The sequence below is a fragment of the Psammomys obesus genome, unplaced genomic scaffold (assembly GCF_907164565.1).
Source record: "Psammomys obesus unplaced genomic scaffold, mPsaObe1.curated_primary_1811, whole genome shotgun sequence".
Lineage (NCBI taxonomy): Eukaryota > Metazoa > Chordata > Mammalia > Rodentia > Muridae > Psammomys > Psammomys obesus.
Window position 1 is genome coordinate 35,180,723 of NW_026596046.1, and position 12,304 is coordinate 35,193,026.

At 43.6% G+C, this 12,304-nt stretch overlaps 1 protein-coding gene across 2 annotated transcripts in view; it reads right to left on the minus strand.

Moving 5' to 3' along the window:
• The window catches only part of Mrpl48 (mitochondrial ribosomal protein L48), a 44,114-nt gene continuing 31,810 nt past the window's right edge, over positions 1–12,304 (minus strand). Inside the window, exons 6-8 of one of the 2 annotated variants that reach the window (XM_055623634.1) lie at positions 3,848–3,950; positions 1,609–1,698; positions 1–290 (exon numbers count right to left, since the gene is read on the minus strand). In XM_055623634.1, coding sequence (XP_055479609.1) covers positions 216–290; positions 1,609–1,698; positions 3,848–3,950 — 268 coding nt within the window. In that variant the 3' untranslated portion in view covers positions 1–215. The remainder of the gene's footprint in view (positions 291–1,608; positions 1,699–3,847; positions 3,951–12,304) is intronic. The other variant, XM_055623635.1, reaches the window with a different exon arrangement.

The following is a 12,304-nucleotide window of genomic DNA, read 5'->3' on the forward strand; positions in this document are numbered from 1 at the left end:
TTTTCAGAGAGTGAACACACAGAGTTTTTATTAGGCAACAGCGGACTTTTATTCGGTGCCCACCCTAGGTTTTGCTAAGGTAAGCGGTGACTGGCCAGCACAGCATGTCACAGACGCAGAAGGCCTTCCCCATGAGCATTCGTTCTCCTCCTTTACTCTGATCACGTGGGAAGAGCTGCTCTGAGCCGACAGTCACAGGAAAGGCCCTGCAGTGTTTAGTTCAACTTGGCCAACAATTCCTCCAGTTCTGGCCGAGCTTTGAACCTTCCCTTGAAGTCTTCTTCAGTGTGCTGGGACACGGGAAAGGAAGCAAACAGCAATCAGCACACAGAGCTTTTATTACCCAGACACATGCACATTCAAAAGCGGCCCACGGGCAGCTCTGCAGTAGGACATTCAGTCAGCCCCTCCTCAGTGCGCATTCAGCACGCCTAAGGCTTGAATCGGGCACTAGGAATCACGGCTGAATCACACTTCCTCTCAGCGGGCTGAGACAAGACAGGCACGTGAACAACTGTCAGGATGCTATAAGTATCACAACAGAAGTTTTCTGGTTATTTTTGGTTTTTATTTGGTTTTGCATTGTGGTAGGGACCAGGGCCTTCCACATATAAGGTAAACACTACCACTGAGCCATATGGTCTAGAAACTTGGTCTCTGTGGGCTTTTTAAAATTACATTTATTTTTGTGTGTGCATGTTTGTGCACATGTACCCACGTGGGAAGTCAGAGGGCAACATTTAGGAGTCAGTTCTCTCCTTCCATAATGTGGTCCCGGGAACTGACCTCAGGCCATCAGGTTTGGTGGCAAGTACCTTTACTTGCTGGGCCATCTCACCAGCCTTGTTTGCTTTTTTGAGATATGGTCTTGGTATATAGACCAGGCTGACCTAGAACCTGCTATGTAGACCGGGCTGGCCTCAAACTTCAATCTTCCCGCCTCTGCCTTCTGAGTGCTGGGATTATGTGTAGTATTTTTAGCACTACCGGTACATTCTCACCCTATCCACAGATCTCGGTGAAACTGAAATAACTACCAAATAAGCATGGGCAGAACAAGGGGAGCTGGATGAAGCAATGACTCCAGGTTAACATGACCTAATGGGAACTGTATCCTAAGATGGATTGTCATGGTAACTAGACCTGACACTTAGTATTTGGGCTAATGTTGCTGATTTCTGCAGGTTTCCCATTGTTTACCAGACACTTTCAATGGAGCTATAATCACACCTTGGCAGTCTGGAAAAATGTCTAAGGTAAGACAGAACCTAAGGAACTTAAGCTCTGCTGCATTATACTGTTAATAATCTTAAACCGCGTTTGTGCCTTACAGCTACCTGATGGGAAAGAACCTGGAGGCTGTGGGCTCGATCCCTAATGTAGGGATGCCGGGATGGAGGCCAGCTCTCGTGGCACACATAGCATCATCCCAGCACCTCAGATACCAAAGCAAATGATCACAGTCCCACCAGGCTGCACACCTCTCCTGTCAGCAGCTAGGCAGACACACACATTTCCCTGATGTTTCAAAAGCCAAGCAGCACAGACTCCTCTACCCTAAGTCTGAGCATAGTAGGCCACCAGGGGCCTTTCCACACTGGCACCTACCTCCCTCACTGACAAACTGACTCCTTCAGGAAGATTGCTTTGGAGTATTTCCAAAAAAATTTCTGCAAATGTAGCACTTAGACCACTGATCTGCAAATGAAGAAAGATGTTTAAGGGAGGATGCTGAGCACCAGGTGACTGGCAAGCAGGGCCCAGGCTCCCTGGGCTCCAGTAGGGAAGAGGATGATACTTCTGAGCTCAGTCCCCACAGGATTTTTCTTGCTATTTGTGAAGATGTTTGATGGGACAGTCATGGCCAACGTTCCTGTAGGCCATGGATGTCATAACCAGACCACTGCTGATTTTCTGATGCAATTTAGGTTACCACACTGGCCAGGTGCTGGTGTCAGGCCTTGTCTTGAGAACCCAGAGGTGAGTCAATGTGTGGTGGAAAGGCACACAGCATACTGTGAGGACCCACAAGAGAAATAATCACTTAACTCAGCCAGTGAAGGGCAAAGAAAGCTTTAGGAGTGGGTAAAGTGAAGTCTTGAAGGAAAATGGTATTACACTGGGAGAATCAGACAGTAACATGGGCAGTTTTCAGGGCCGAGGGAGCAGCAGTCAGGAACATGGACCCTGTATAACAAACAGCTTTAGAAGATCCAGACACGCTCCTGCAGCTGGAGTGACAGGACATCAAGCAACAGCAATGGCAGGAATGCTGCAAGAAGTCCTACTTGAGCCTCTGGGCCTCAGAGCTACTACCTAGAGTCATGATAAGCAAGTTACTAGCTAAAAGACTTAAACATTTCCAGTTACTTTAGTAGTTTTTAAATTAGCATATTTAGATTCAGGAGGCCCTCCTCTGCATGTTTACTACCTTGCTGACGAGCTTCTTCAGTGGATTGAAGAGGGGAATAGAATGGAACTATAACAAAACTTCCATACAATGGAATATTACTGTACCTAAATTCCATACAATGGAATATTACTTGGCCACAAAAATTGATGAGGTGCCAAGCATGCTTCACTATGAGCAACCTTGAAAACACACCAAGTGAAGCCAGACACAAAAACGCATTTCTAATGTAGAATTTTTAATTTATTGAGATAGGGTCTCATTGTATAGCTCAGGCAAGTCTCAAATTCACACCAATCCTCCTGCCTCAGCTTCGTAACTATTCAGACTACAGGTATGTGTTACCATGCCAGGCTTTATTAAAAGATCATAAATCGTACAATTCTGCTTATGTAAAACACAATCAATCCACAGAGAAAGTGGATTTGTGATTACAAGGGGGCTAGGGAGGGCTTGGAAAGAGGAGCAACTGCTGGCTGATACAGGGCCTCTTTCTGAGGAAATTGAAGTGCTCTATAACTGACTAGTAATGGTTACATAACTGTTTGAATATACAAAAGCTATCAATGTGTGCTCTGAATGAATAAACTGTATGGCATGTTGACTCCACAGAGGGTGATGTTCGAGACAGTGGGTTCTTAACTCTGGGCACCTCTACTGTGGTGTGGTTGTTACCCTCCTATCTCTGCAGAGAAGAAAAGGAAGACAATATTAGAGCCAAAGAAAGCAAGAAAAGGAAATGGTCACATTGGTATGAGTGCACAGTGAAAAAGAGGGATCTGAAAGACTTTTAACTGGCAGAAGGTAAGGAATTTGGTCAATAAACAAAGACAGAGAAGGATCAAGCATTAGGCTCAAAGCATTACAGGCAAAGAGGGAAGCTGTCCCCTGAAATGAGGTCAGGGACTACATTGTGGAGCATCCAGCAGAGTCCACCAGACAACTGGGTCTACTGTGTTTGAAGCTCAGACAACAGATCAGGCATTTATATACATATACTTACAAACATGTACATCTATGTGTGTGTGTACACCTAGGGGTATTGGTATATAAGAAAGCTTGGGGAATAAATGTGATTTCATAGCAGTTGAGGAGTCAAAAACCCAGCTCTGGAGTACACCATCATTTAAGGCATTCTCAACCTGTGGATCGTGATCCATTTCGGGGGTCAAATGACCCTTTCACAGACCATGGGAAAACACAGATACTTATATTATGATTCCTAACAGTAGCGAAATTACAGTTATGGAATAATTATGAAAACAATACTATGTTAGGGGTCACCACAACATGAGGAACTGTATTAAAGGGTCACAGCATTATGAAAGTTGAGAACCAATGGTTTAAAGAAAGGAAGACAAAGGTAAGAAAAGTATGACAGATGGAGGGAAGGAACCAGAGAAGCAAAAGCACTTGAGGACCCCTCGGAGCTCCTACCTGAACCACCCGTTCGTGGGTGGTGAGGACTGAGTCCAGGGTCATTTTGCTGCCTTGGTCGGGTAGCCGCAGCACTTCCATGGTTTTGGTGGGCATGGCGTAACTGCAGAACAAGAGTTAGCTGTTGAGACTGTCCACCCAAGCCCGCAGCACCACTTCAACTAGGCCCCTGTGAGTGCAACCACCGCTCCGTGTCTTGTCTCCAGAGGATGCTGCCCTGCAGCCAGGAGTAAGGAAGGAGACACTTTATCTCCACCAGACGTCTCAGCTCTCAGGGAACACACCGCGTTCAGTGCCTTTCTGTGTCCCTACTCACACTTAACTGAGACGATACCTGGTGATAATACATACTTGCTGCTCCTGAAAAAGAACCAGTTCTAAAGGCATCCAGACCACCACTTGGGTATACTTTGGAGGCAAACCTTGATCATCGTGCTTTCTCTGGAGAAATACAGTGTTCTAGCCAACAGTTCTGGAAGTTTCTTTCAAGGTCAGCATAAGAACATTCCAGCCCAGGAGATTCTCACTGTGGGGGCTGGTCTTGGAATTCCTGCCTCTGTCCACAGAATGCCACAGAGACCCCTCCAGTGGGACAGAATGGCTGCAGTCACCCGGGCTGGGTGACTACAACCGAATCCATGCTCTCTATTAGCTTCAGCAGGCCAAGCTCTACAGGGAGAAGAGCAGTGTGTTTGCAGTCTACCATTTATGAGCAATATGTGCTGGGGAAGCCGCTGTCCCTCGGAGTTTCACGTGTAAATGAAATTACCATCTGAGCCTCTGTGAGCACAGAGGACCCAACGTGGGGGTAAACATGGACTAACGGCTGCGCAGAAATACGGTGTCAGGGTTGCATTTGTCTCCGCAAAAAGCTCATCAAACTGAAGAGAATTACATACTAACGACGACAATAGAAGTCCCAATTTTCCACATGCCACAGTTCACCAAGGGGTAGCAAAGGTGTGCTCTCTACAGGTGGACTTCTAGAGAAGGACACTTAGTGTGACAGAAAATGAAACAGAAACACGATGATCCCAGACAAATGCCCCTTACTCCCTACTTGACTCTCGGCAGGTCAATCCAGCCCTCTTTCTGTGTGTGTGTTCCTTCAGCTATGGAGTGAGAAGTATATAGCCTTGCTCACAGGTTTGCTGTTATGACTGAGACTACACAGCATCTGCCTGTCATACCACACTCACAAATGCCAGTTCTTTTGCCCTGATAAACAATCAATGAACTCGTGAGTACTGTGGACTCCTTCAGGTAGCTGCTCCCAACAGCAGCGCCACCTCCAGCATAATCTCTGATTCCTCTCTCCATGCAAATGTGGTAATAAAGCCACAATATTAAAAAGTGGGGGCGCAATCACAGACTTTACAGAAGGTCAAACAAAATAATGATGTGAAAGTTCTGAGAAGTGGAAAGTGCTGCAATGCTCCTTGTCACTTTGGGCATTCTGCAGAAAAGACTGACTACATTGGGAGCTGTCCATTTGTATCACTAAGTACGGGTTTCACATTTCAAATGCTTCTTTTCGGTAAGATTCCACTGGTTTATTCATTAAAAATATTTAAGCCTGCAGGACGGGTCTGTGGGTAAAGGTGGCAGACAGCACGCCTGACAACCTAAGTTCAGTCTCTGGGACCTACACTGTGAAGGGAGAACACCGCCTCCCGCAGGAGACCGCCTCCCGCCGGGTCCTCTAGGCCCCAGCTGTGCCATGCACGTGCATGTGTGCGCCCACACCAGCAAATACAATATAAAATGATTACCGGCCTCTTCTGCCCTAGGCATCCCACTGACAAATGAAGTCCAGGCCTAAAGAGCTGTCAACTATTTCAGAGAAAAAGGGGTTCAGAGATGGCTTCATGGGTGAAGTAGTGGTTTACCAAGACATAAAAATGCATTTAGGATGCTGGAGAAATGGTTTAGCAGTTACAAGCACTAGCTGTTCTTCCAGGGAACCCCAGGTTTAAGTCCCAGCATCCACATGGCAGGTCATAACCATCTGCAGCTCCAATTCCAGGGAATCTAATGTCCTCTTCTGGCCTCAGCAGGTACTAGGCATGTATGTGGTGCACACACATGCATGTAAAATATTCATACACATAAAATAACTTTCTAAAAATGTACTTAGGGCAGTAGTGGTGCACGCCTTTAATCCCAACACTTGGGAGGTAGAGGCTGGCGATTTCTGAGTTTGAGGCCAGCCTGATCTACAGAGCAAGTTCTGGAACAGCCAAGGCTACACAGAGAAATCTTGTCTCAAAAAAACCACACAGAGAGAAGGAGAGAAAGACAGAGAGAGAAAGAAAGATTAAGAACGAACGAACAAACAAACGAATGAACGAACAAGGTGGAGACCGACTGAGGAAGACATCTGGCCTACACACACACACACACACACACACACACACTCTCTCTCTCTCTCTCTCTCTCTCATGTAATACCAGCAAATACTGGGAGGTAGAGGCAGGATGATTAGGTGGTTTCGAACCATTATGGCTACATAGTGATTCCGCATCTAAACAAACAAATACTGAGAAAACTGGTCATTTCAAGTAGAATATGCCTTTACGTAGTTAGACTACAGGTAATTTTTCTTCCCTTATCTGCATTCTCTGTATTGCAACCCTCCCACCCCCAAAATGAATAAAGGCTGATCAAACAGCAGAAACAGAAAGGGAAGTGAAAAACTCTATTTGGAGAGTCAACCCAGTAGACAGTGCTCTCTTTGGATGCAGACAAGGCTCTGGGAAAGCTGGGGAGGAGGGCCTGCTGAGCATGTATAAGGCCCCACATTCAATCCTCAGCGCTGCCAAAACAAAGCCAAAAGTAGCCAGAAATGCACAAGTGGATTTTTTTTTTTAAGGGGAAGAAAGAGTGGCCTCACAGCAGCCATGTTGACTGGCACTTCCACTCTCCCTGGAACACAGGCTGGTCAGCTTTAGGCCTGGAAGCTGCTCCGGATGAGTGTGAGTTCTGTCCCCAGGCAACTGCTTAGCAAGGGAGCAGGCAGATCAGGAGAGAGGCCTTTTCCTCCCCTCTCCTGCAGGAGTGGCAGCTGGCATTTCAGATACATGCAGAACAAAAGCTGGCGAGCTGCTCTTGTACCCCAATTCCACCTCAAGGTCACAGTCATTATCCCCATACCGCCATTCCCACTCCAGAGGAAAAATTAAATGAAAATCAGAAGAAAACAAATTCATCTCTGACAAGCTGGGCACTGTGAATGCCTAGTGATACAACAGTTGGAAAACCTCAATCAATGCAGTGAAGTGAATTGGTAAAACAAATAGCTCTTTATGCTGCGCTATTTGCAGCAAAGAGCCAAGAGAGAAGCAAAACCCAGTACGCAATTCATCCTGCTTTTTTAAGAAGCATGCCCATGATTGCTGGAACATAATCCAAATCAACTGGCATTTATTCCGTGCTTGGAATGTACTGTAGACTAGGCCAGGTCCTAGGGCTGAACCACTAATGAAAACAGAAGTAGCTCTTGCCTTATAAAATTTAACATAATACAGAATATAATTCGAAAGTGAGAGTTAAATAAGTCTAAAAATAAAGAATGTATGTTATGAGCCGGGAGTGTGGTGCACACCTGTAACCAGGCAGCTGGATCTCTGAGTTCGAGGCCAGCCTGTTCTACAAAGTGAGTCCAGGACAGCCAGGCTGCCCAGAGAAACCCTGTCTTGAAAAACAAAAATACAAAAAAAATACAAAAAAAAAAAAAAAAAAAGAAAGAAAGAAAGAAAGAAAGAAAAAAAAAAAGCATGTCATGAAAGGGACTTTATATACCCTTTATTTCTCCAGAATTACTGAATATATAACATAAGAATTTAATTTAATAAGCTTTCTTAAAGAAGTAATAATTAAGATGACACCCAAGAAAAAATAGGGGCTGGGCTGAAGATATAGCTCAATTGGTAGAGTTCTTGTTTAGCAAGCATGAAGACCTGAGTTCAATTCACAATGCAGAATTAAGTAAACCATAACGGCACACACCCTTAATCTTAGTACCTGGAGAGGGAGGCAGAAGGATCATCCTTATCAACAGAGTGAGTTCAAGGCCAGCCTGTGCCACATGACACCCTATCTCAAAATAAAGAGAGGAAGAAAGGAAAAGAGAGAGGGAGGGATGAAAAGAGGGAAAAGAAAGGAAAAAAGAAAGGGGTTAGAGGAAGGCAGAAGAACAGTTCAAACTCTGCCGACTTACATAAGCAAAGGTCTTGAAGTAGAAATCAAACACTGAAGCAGAGAGGAGAAAGGGAAGGATGAATTAAAAGAAGTGAAGAGTGCCCGGGTCTGGAGTACCCAGCAAGCCACAGAAGACTTTAGACTAAGACAGTGAGAAGCAATGAAGTGCAAAGGGGACAGGAAGCTTTTTAAGCAGGAAAGGACGTGGTCACATTTCCATTCTAGAGAAGTTAGACCAAATCCTACATCAAGTACCTGTCAGAAGAACCGAGACCCAGACAGGAGAAAAATGGGCTCAAATACAGGATTAGGGACAAGCTTCAATTACATTATTATTGTTATTGTTATTATTATTATTATTATTATTATTATTATTATTAGTGTGTGTGTATGCATACATGGAGGTCAGAGAACCAGCCTTGCGTGCTTGTTTCTCAGGTGCTCTTGCTGGCCTAGAACTCCCCAAGTAGACTAAGCAGGCTGGCCAGTGAGCCCCAGAGATCTGCCTCTACATCCCCAGCACTGGGAAGACAAGCACTTGATAGCACACTCAGCTATTCTTATGTGGAGTCTGGGAATCATACTTAGGTTCTTAAACACTTTAATTGAGCTATCTCCCTAGACCGACTGTATTAGTAACAAGGACAGCTGAGCCAGGTATGATGGCTCACATCCCAGCGTACAGGAAGTAGAGGCAGGAAGATCATGAGTTCAAGGCTAGCAAGGTCTAAGACAGAGAGGTCGAAATAGTGAAAAAAAAAAAAAAACAAAACTATCTCAAAAAAGTTGTTTGTGATTTAAGTTTATTTCCTCCCTTAATTTTCAGTATAGGCTTTTTGAGTTGGTACTTTTTATTAACTCTATTTCATACATGAGGAAACTAAGACACAGGAGGTTAAGTAAATTGTCTATTATTACAGAGTAAGAATGTAGCAGAGTTAAACACTCCTTTTCCACCCCACCCTGGTAGCCTGGATCCAGAGCTGCTTTGGGCCACCAAAGACAAGGGCTTTTTATGAATTAAATAATATACAAAACAATGATTTAGCTTTTTCAAAGTGCCTGGCTGACAGCACGTTCAACAAATGTTTGCACTTTAATACACCTGACCAAGTACAACCTAACTTAGTTGTTTTTTTTTTTTTGTTTTAAAGAATTATTTATTATTTATACTGTACTCTGCCTGCCTGTGTGCCTGCATGCCAGAAGAGGGCACCAGATCTCATTATATATGGTCATGAGCCACCATGTGGTTGCTGGGAATTGAACTCAGGACCTTTGGAAGAACAGACAGTGCTCTTAACCTCTGAGCCATCTCTCCAGCTCCTAATTTAGATTTTACAGTGACATCTTTAAGAAGCATGACAGTAGCACTATGGAAATGACATTTAGTGCCTCTTTGTCACCCAAACTCTGAGAAGGTATCCCTAACCTCTGCTAGTAGAACAAAACTGTTCATCAGTATTGATCACACTGCGGTGTTTGGAGTGTTTGCAACGAGCCAATGTCCATGGCACACACTGTCATGTACTATATTACTGAATTCTCAGAGCTGGAAGAAACAGACACATTATCATCCTCCTTACACTGATGAGCAAATGGGTTCAGCATTCTTAGGGTTATCTTACTAATAACTGACGAGCTAGAGTCTGAATGCAGCCACTTTGATTCAAAGGCTGTACCCACGCTTGTCATTCTAAGTGCTCCACGGACGGGATTAGTGTGCCAACGGCCATCAGCTCACGAAACGCACCCATTTACTACATTAGCCAAGACTTAACTGATGAAAGTAGTAACGTGTGTACTCTGTGTGCACGTCCGACATGCACATGTGCTGTGTGTGGGTTCACTTGCCCGTGTGGCTGGATGGAGAAGCCAAAGGTCACCAGTGTCCGCGCCCAGTGGAAGATTACAGCTGTGTGCTGCCACACATGTGTGCTGGGGTCCTCTTGCCTGCACAGCGAGCACTTTACCTACTGAGCCATCTCCCCAGTCTGAAGCAAAGTACTATGTTGACACTGCACACTTTTTCATGGACTCTCTTCCATGCTGTGACCATTTCTTAGTGTGCATGCGTGTACACATATGTATGTGTGTGTTTCCTGAAAGCAGTATCCGATCTTCTTATGTAGCTGGAGTCAGAATTACTGCAAACACTAACCCTAATGTGCGCCAGTCAGAATGTTTAGCAGAGCCCACCACAAAGTGTGGAAGGGCTCAGCAACAGTTTTTATTAATTACAAGCCTTTTCCCTAAGTTTTAGAAATTGTGTCCCACACAACTAGATTGTAAAGTCATATTCAAGAACTGTCAATCTTCAACAATGACTGAATGTTTCCCACGTGGCAGACCTCGTGCTAGGGGCTAAACAAAGATCATCATCCCCATCTACAAGGAACACACAGTCGGGGAAGGGAACTGAGAATAAAGAGAGCACCAGGGGACACGGCAGACCTGCGTGCTGAGTGCTGAAGAGCACCAAGTCCTCGGAGGCATCAGAAAAGCTAGAGCCCATGTTCAGGCTTGAAAGACTGAGCGTGCTGTTGCCTTCGAGAGCAAAAGTCACGGCTTATTATCAACTCTCGAATGGTACATTTAACAGCTGCACTCCACATTATGAACGTTTAAAAGTTCAAATTTTGGTTAAGGACCTAAGACTTAATATAACTGAAAATATGGAAACCAGACAAAACTAACTTGAAATCCTGGGAACTTCCTGGTTCTGTGACTTCAGTGTTCAGATCCTTGGTTTCCTAGTCTATAAAATGGGAATATATGAATATCAAAGAAGAAATGGTCATTTTTGTATATACACAAGCCAAACACCACTTATAACCTTGTCATAATGACAAACTACCTAAATTGTTATTTACCCATTTTATAAGTCAGCTCACTTAAAAACTGGTTTTAAGAAGAAATGTGAGGACTGGAGAGATGGCTCGGTGGTTAAGAGCACTGTCTGCTCTTCCCAAGGTCCTGAGTTCAATTCCCAGCAACCACATGGTGGCTCATAACCATCTGTAACAGAGATCTGGTACCCTCTTCTGATCTGCTGGCACACGTGCAGGCAGAACACTGTATAAATAATAAATAAATAAATCTTTAAAAAAAAAAGAAGAAATGTGAGATGTCGAACTATGTGGAACTCAGACACTATTGGTGAGGGAGTAAGCATTCATCCACTTTAGAAAAGCTTGCAGAGTCTTCTGTAAATTCAAATATATACTACACTTATCATTTGACCATAAATCACTCAGAAATAAAAACTTTTGTTCTTACAGAAACCCATACCTATTTGTAGTGTCTTTATTCATAATTGCCAAAAATTGAAGCACAAATATCCTTCAAGCAGTAAATGGAGAAACTGAAGTGAAATGCTACTGAACAACAAAAAGGAGCAAAGTGTCTGATGAAGGCAAATACGGGTAAATTTTGACTATATAATTCTAAGTGAACAATGCTGTATTCAAAAGGGAATTGCTGTATTATTTTATTTATATGTCATTCTGAAAAAGGCAAAACTACATGGAAAGGAAGTAGGTTAAAAGTTAGCAAGGACTTGTGGGAAAGGAGTGGACTACAGAAGCAGAGAACTCAGGATGGCAGAAATGGTCTATATCTTGATTACAATGGAATTGATTCTACTGTGTCCATTAGTCAAGCTCACAGAATATGTTCATTGAAAGGAAATGATGCTGCAGAAAGTCTAATTATATGTCATGATATGGGTTAATGAAAACTCATATCAACTGTCATTAAGTAAAAGGCAAGTTAAAAATAAACACATTGAAAACAAAGTCATGTCATAAATTCTAGTGAGTTATCAGTGCTTGCCAAAGATTACAAGCCCAATATCCCTCTCTGTTGCAAAGATTAGGAAGTGTAGATCAGTGTTCAGGACACACCAGTGCCACTCTGGGAATGTCTCCTTGGCATAATTAAGTTGAGTAAGAACTTAAAACGGAAGCCATTTCTCATCAAGTGACTTAATGTTATTTAAGGCAAACCACAGGACACATATGCCATCAGAAACAGAGATAAGATATGAGAAAAGCTGCCCTGGAATAAACTCTAAATGTTAGTTCCCTTCTACAATTTTCCAGAAAATCCAGAGAATGAATGAAAAGGAGGGCAGGCAAAAATGCCTGAATCAATGGAAAAATTATTATGACTTCAATTTCCCACAAACTAATCTACATGCCCCACACATAATATAAAAAAAAAAAAATTCCCAGCAGGATTCTCTATAGATATCAA